Source organism: Chenopodium album, chromosome 5 (assembly GCF_948465745.1).
Source record: "Chenopodium album chromosome 5, dcCheAlbu1.1, whole genome shotgun sequence".
Classification (NCBI taxonomy): Eukaryota; Viridiplantae; Streptophyta; class Magnoliopsida; order Caryophyllales; family Amaranthaceae; genus Chenopodium; species Chenopodium album.
Window position 1 is genome coordinate 6,167,941 of NC_137838.1, and position 7,400 is coordinate 6,175,340.

General features: G+C 35.6%; 1 protein-coding gene across 1 annotated transcript; it reads right to left on the minus strand.

Moving 5' to 3' along the window:
* Positions 1-2,524: 2,524 nt before the first annotated feature.
* LOC145630205 (protein TRANSPARENT TESTA GLABRA 1-like) lies at positions 2,525-6,792 on the minus strand. The gene is made up of 2 exons (XM_081682455.1): positions 5,665-6,792; positions 2,525-2,953 (listed from the first exon to the last, which is right to left on the minus strand). The coding sequence occupies exon 1, from the start codon at positions 6,689-6,691 to the stop codon at positions 5,666-5,668; it is 1,026 nt and encodes a 341-aa protein (XP_081538581.1). The 5' UTR covers positions 6,692-6,792; the 3' UTR covers positions 2,525-2,953; position 5,665.
* Positions 6,793-7,400: the final 608 nt, after the last annotated feature.

Below are 7,400 nucleotides of genomic sequence, written 5' to 3' on the forward strand. Positions count from 1 at the left end.
TCCACGGAATAACCTGGATTTGAAAGCACCAAATATAAGTAACTTAGAACATTCTGAATAATATTCCTTCAAAAAATAAAAAATTAATCAAATCTGGGACCACACAAGAAGATATAAAAACCAAACCTATCAAAACACAACAGGGTTAAACTGAAACATCAACAAAAAGTTTAATTTTAGTTAAACCTAAACATCATCAAAACCTACTTATGGATTTTTTGCTTCCAAGTATTCATGAAGCAGATTTATATTTTAACTGTAAAAATAATTTAATTCAAGAAATTAGATGAGATTTGAAGTTATTCTTGCAGTAATATATTCGGCTGAGCTTGTAAAATAGATTAGGATGAACCTCCATGATCAATCCTTAGACTAGTTTGCGCTAGATCTCTTCTTAAAATTACTCCCTTTTTTTTTTTCAATTTAATGATAAAAAAAATAAAATAAAAAATAAAGTAAAAAGGAAAAGATTGGAAACTTTTTCATAATAACCTAGTACCCCTAAAGCAGAACATTTGCAAAGTGATCCTCTTTAAGATGCCAAGGCAAATCACACCCTCAAAAAAGTAGAGAACAAGTTGGGATATCTTCCATCCCTAACCTTCAGCCAAGGCATAGGGGTAACAACAAGCCAAGATTAAATTTGGGGTTGCTCGGGTTGACTTAATACAATTACATTTAAGATTTAGCCAAATTTCAAGCAATTTCAAACTCCAAAATTTCAAGTTCCAAAATGATAACCCAAGTAGATACTTTGGTTTATTATAAGGAGTAACGTTCATAATACCAAAACATTGTTAAATTTGAGCCTATTCATGACCTTCTCAAGTTAAGATTAGATCTCCTCAAGTCATAAATATCTAGAGTCGAAATTGAATAGCTTACAAGCCAGCTAAGTTGATTTAGCCATTGCTACTCCTAGCATAAATACCAGAAGTTGAATGTGAAGGTCTTCATGTATGAATGGTTGAAGGCCAATTAGATAGAGATCAGAGATGTACAGCTTTGCTTCTGAAAGTAAGAAGCATTTGATTACTTAACAAGCTTTCTGAGTTTCAGTACTAGAACAATTTTAGCAGCCTAGTGTAATAGACTAGCCTGGAAAAGGGGTACTCTTGGTAATAAAAAAATTACTCTGTTCTTCTTAGCTTGGAGATGAAGAAAGCAAGTTGGCTACAAGTCAAAGTGGGAAAGAAAGTGAGAAGTCTATGAAAAGAGAGATCAATTAAAGAGGAAATTGAGTAACATAAACAAGCAAATATCAAGAACTTTACTTTTGTTATCAATTTATCATGGGAGGTGTTGTGGGTGCGGATATGATGCGTTGACGTGGACTGTGTCACAATTATCATGATGCGAATTTGATTTATAAGTTTTTAATTGAATTTTAGAGTAGAATGCTATTAAAAATGTTAAGAGTAGATTAGTATAGAATTAAGTCACTAGTAGGGGACATAGGATAACTTTCACTATTTTTGTGAACAAAGTAACCTTTGAGTGATTTCCTTAAAAAAAAAAAAATAATAAATAAAAAATAACCTTTAAGTGAAACATTGGATGTAAGTATGTAACAGTCATTGCGGGATGATTTGGGGTTTTCAAGTTTGTTTTGAACGAGATTTCGGGTTTTTGAAGCACCCCCTTGTTGGTACAGACAATTTCAGTTCGTTTGATTGAATATCCTTCACAATACAGCTCAACTGAAACAATGTGGACTTTTTGTTACACCAAGGTAACAAATACAAGAGTCGACCAAAAAAAAAAAAAAAAAAAAAAAAAAAGGTAACAAATACAAGAAATAATAACAAAGAACGAGAACACATAGATTTGCGTGGTTCACTAAGATGTGTTAACAATATCCAAGGGCAAGCGAGAAGAAGTTTGAGGAAACTACAAATCACAAAACAGGAATTAAAACGCAAGGAATACAGTACTCCTAAAACATAATCACCCCCAAAAAAAAAGAAAATCATAGCCCAATCTAACCATAAGAGGAAAACAAATTCAAGGCATAATTAACCGTAGTTGAATTTTGGCTTAAGTCAATGAATAAGGTAGCGAGTTGTGACTGTAACTAATCTCATACTAACAAATTAAGAAACTATGGTCCAGCCACTCAAAAGACTGAAATTGTAAACCCTTGATGTTTGAATAGCATCAAATCAAAATCTACTGTCGAAACCCCCAAATTATCTTCTTCCTCATTTCTACATCTCTGAATTTCCCAACTATAACACCGAGGTTGCTGATTTCCCTCTGAACAATCATTTTTTCTGGTTATCCCCCAAATTATTTTCTTCCTCATTTCTACATCTCTGAATTTCCCAACTATAACACCGAGGTTGCTGATTTCCCTTTGAACAATCATTTTTTCTGGTTATCCATAACTAAATCCTATCTAAAGACTAAAGATGGAATACACTAACTGGATATCCTTGTATATCCAGATAATCAAATCCAAGCGCATAGTAGCAGCCTGCCGATTATCCACAAAAATCTTAAAAAGAAAAAATGGCTTCCAACATGTTAAATTTTGCTCCCTTAATAATACATTTAAAACAACAGTCGAGTTCTAATACAAATTCAATACTGGCAGCCAAAGTTGCCACCGCCCAGAGGGCAAATAATAAATACAATAAAAATGCAAAATTATTACTCTGTATATATTTCTTCAAAACTACAGCTTATTTAAATAACAGCAATTCTACATCCTAATCTAATCACACAGCATCCAGTCTGTGAAACAGCATTCACGTTATCCACAAAAATCTTATAACAGCAATTTTGCTTCCAAGAAATATACGCGAAGTCAGGAACAAACTAACCCAGCAAAAGAGAGTTTCAGCACTTGTCACAGCAATTGAAAGTTTGTGAACACTGAACAGCTACAATAGAAAAGCAATTCCCAGTGAAGTTTTTAGCTATACAAAGTTGTAGGCTTGAGCACAAAATTCTGCAAAAAAGAACATAATCCATTAATACTGGCAACAGTCCGACATCATTTTTAACCACAATGGAGAACAGAAGCTAAAAGCAACATTAATACTAAGCCAACAAAGTAAAAATAATAATAATAATAAAAAAAAAAAATAAAAAAAAATAAATAAATAAAAAAAAAAAGTATAGCACCAAACTCGAAAAAACATCTAATCTCTCAGCGACACAAAAGGTGTAGCAGCGTTTTGACTCTTCAAATTCTCGTAGCCAACTCAATGTTGTGACAATTGCACGAGAATCAAAGATGCAGGTGTAATTTTGCAGCCTCAACTCAGGAATGCAATTGAAGCAAATTAGACATCATTTTACATTTCTAGTATTCTAGTTTCTGGTTATCACATATGCAGCTTTAAAAGTAGGTTATGATGCTGTCAACCTCAGATAATGGCCACTTATATCACACCTTTGAAATGTAGCAGCCAATATCAAAAATAAAAAACTGTTCCTAAAATGTGATAATAAATTACTCAAAGTCAAAAGCTTAAAAAGTAGCCATAATCATTGTATTGTATAATCAAAAATCCCCAGAAGCAACATCTAGTTTCTTTTCAATCATAGTAGAAACTTGTCCACCAATGGGGATGTATCCACAATCAATAGCCTTCTTCTCAATAATATGTAAGCATGGACTAGCTAGGAAAAATGCCAGTTGCTATTGAAAAAGGAAATTTAACTAAAAAAAGATTTGCAACTCTTAGCTATACACAGGTATATTGAGGAAATTGTGCCCACCAACCTCGACTTTTTTTTTTTTCCCTTGCAAAACCAATCTATGTTATGTTAAACTCATAAGATCACTTTAGTCCACGTGGAAATTGCTCCTAACTGCTTACTACCAAGCTAATGTGGGATTATTTCCAATGCAGGTGAAGGCCATCAAAGAAATTAAGCCTTTCAAGACATTTTGCCTCCTTCCAGCTTTTGACACACAATGAAGGATCTCTTGATGATCCATGATTACAAAGTTAAATCAAGCCTCTGAAACCAAACTCTTTCTTCCCTCTTAATTTATATCTATATCTTAAAATAAAACTTGAAATATGAATGAAATGATTTTATCAAGCGACTATCAAAGTAGCATTGTTATATCGGTCTGAATGTTGAGCATTTGAGAAGGACCAAATTAGGAAAATGTGATTAGGACAGATGTGTATGTTGAGATAGAACAGTGGGAACACCCTAAAGGATAAAATTAGAGATGAACATCTGAGCAAGAAAGATGGAGTTGCGGACATAAAGGATAAAATAAGGGGAAACAGGTTGTGTTGGTTTGGGCATGTCAGGCAGAGACCAGAAAGCGCACCAGTAAGGAAAGTAAAGGGTTAGGATCAAGGGGATCTCAAAAGAGAAAAGGAAGGGAAGACCAAAGGTGACTTGGATGAAAGGAGTTAAGGACACATAGAAAGTGAGTTTGGGGGAGCATAATGGAATGGAAGGAAGGATCATGGTAATCTAAGAGAGTATTTTTCATGTAAACCCCCACCTGTGGGATTAAGGTTGCGGTTTTGTTGTTAGAATTCTTTTCCGGTTTTTCAAAGTAAATACACAGAAACCATTTACCTTAGAATGGGAAAGTGCTTTCTAAGCATTTATAATGTGAGGCTTTACTAAAATTTTACTTATCCAAAACATTCACCAGATACCTAGAAGGCTATAATAAAGATGGTCTGAAGTTTTTCACTTGGGCTCATCACAAATGGATAATGGCTTAACTTTTTTTTTTTTTTTGTTAGCAACAAGTATTAAGCTCACTATATAAGTTATTTTTCACTGAAACTTAAGAGGGACAACATGAAAATATGAATTTGGAGTCTGACCTGCAATAAGAAATCTTGCTAGATTTTTAGCGCTTGTAGTGCATTAGTTGGTGTATATAAAGACCCAAACCCCACTATTAAGTCTTTCACGCTGCTTTCTACTCCATTTTCTACTTCACTCTCTTCTATAGTTCTATTCCATCTACTTATCTTACTTCTACATCTCCTCCTCTTTCTCTCTCCTCTACAATATCTCCTCCTCTTTATAATTTTTTTGCGCACACATGGAGCCTGAAACTATATGAACTTATGGAGTTACAAGATCTATTATTTTTTATAAAGGTGATCAAGCCTTGAAGGAACACTTATAGAGTGTCTTCAATTGATGGTTATCAAGAGTTCATACATAAATCAACAATAAAATCTTCATCGATGAATTTAGTGCGCAGCATGTACTCTACATTTCTCACCGTGTTCCTCAGCCTAAATTCGACATATCAATTACTAGTATACCATCTATAACTAATAATTAGCATCTCCAGTTGAAGTATACAAAGAATCTCAAAAGGCCCCAATTCTCTCCTTACTATATATCTTTATTTAAAAAAAATGTATATGGCCAATTGGCCATCAAATCTTAGCTTGTCCTACACTGCTTCATTTTTCTTCATCAATGACTCATCCAACCTAATATCTATCTAATCACCCCTGCATTACCCTATATGATAACATAATTGTTATACAACAACAATTGAACAAAATTCCACACAAATACCAAGCTTACTCACAAAGCAAAATCAGCTGAAAACAGTGCAAAAGTGTCAAGCAAAGATAACAAAGCTACAAAGCAAAAGCACATACAGTACAAAGCAAATACAAATATAACCAGAATAAAGCGATCCAAACACACCTCAAACTCTCAGCAGCTGCAACTTATTCGAGAAAGCGATACTAATCCACTCCGGCTGAGCAGCAGACCACTGCAACTGGTTTATTTCCGAGCCAGCATTGTACATTGACAAAGGATCAATCCCATTGGGGGCAGCAACGGTGGGAAGCTCCCAAATAAGCGCCTGAGCATCATCACCAACAGAGCATATATGCCGGCCACTATGAGGCGCCCACGCCACAGCATTAACACTAGCCTGGTGCCTCTCGAATTCTGCCACCGGCATCGTAGGAGACCGTATATCCAATATCACAACCTTATTACTATCCATCAAAGTGGTGGCCATATACCTCAAATCCTGCTTATTCCAAGCTAGCCTTAACAACGGAGTATCCGGCTCCGGCGACTCGTAAACAATCGTAGAATGCTCCTTATCTCTCAAATCAAAAATCCTAACACTTCCATCAGCCGAAACCGATGCAAAAACTCCAGCTTCTCCCCAAGCAATGTCGTAAACCTCCTTATCATGAGCAATCAACTGAGTTTCAACCACACATTTCTCAATATCCCAAATCGTACAAGTTGTATCAATACTAGAAGTTCCAATTCGTTGAGGAACGACGTCGTTCCAATCAAACGACGTCAATGGCGCACAGAAATCGCTCGATTTCGAGTTATTGAGGTTAGACACCAACTCAATTGAATCATTCTTGAACGAATACAACCTGAGAAAATCGGCCGACGATGCCAGAATCGGCGGTGATGAAGCTGAAGGTTGAAACATCAATTTTGTCGGAGGATAAGGATGAGGAAATGAGAGATTTGGGGCTAGGGTTAGGGTTAGGGTTTCTTCATCGAAGGTTAAGATATCGATGCGATTGTTGTATTCTTCGATGAAACTTCCGACGGCAATGATTTGTTCGGAGCTCCGGCGAGAAATTCCGGCGGAGGAGAGAGAAAACGACATGGCGTAAAGCGGGTAAGGTGAATCGTACGTTACGAGGGTGTTGTTTGGAAGGAGGTGAGATTCTTGAGTTGAATTCTCCATTTTTTTGGGGAAAATTGAATTAGGGATTTGATAATTTTAGGGTTTGTGATCTTGTTCAGGAGAATTGGGGATTTTTAGAGGTTGAAGAAGGAGACTGGTAATTCTAGCGCCGGTCAACGGAGAGAGTTGTTGAGTTTTGACTTTTTGGAGGGAAGGATTACCTACTAGTCAACGGTCTACTTTTTTCTCAGTATTTGCTGTTGGGCTTCATAATGGGCCTAGCCCAATTAAAAGAAAAAATAAGGCCTCTAACTCACGAGTCATAATAGTTTTTTTTTTTTTTTTTTTTTTTTTTCTCTTCTTGGTGTTTAGAAAGCCACAAGGACGGGGTGAGAATCGATACCAAGATCTCTTGGAACTGGAAAAAAACTTTAACCACTTGAATTATCCCTCACTCTCATATAATAGTCTCATATAATAGTCTGTTAAGTGTAACTAGTCTTAGTGATTAGGAGCTAGAGTAGTTGCTACTAGCCAATATGAGCTTTGGAAGAGTACTAGATATTGACTCGGGCAATACACCATGTAATTGTGATCACTGGCGGACCTACGTTGGAGCAAAGGGTAGCACGTGCTACCCCTCAAAAAAAAGAAAAATTAAAAACTGCTACACCATTATTTTTATATAAAAAATTTATCATGTATAAAATTACAATATACTCTGCGCTGCTCTAGTGGTTGGGAAACATTTGAAGAGTGATATAAGCTT

Excerpts from the sequence above, each read along its gene's own strand:
- LOC145630205 (XM_081682455.1), bottom strand. The coding sequence starts at position 6,691 with ATGGAGAATTCAACTCAAGAATCTCACCTCCTTCCAAACAACACCCTC.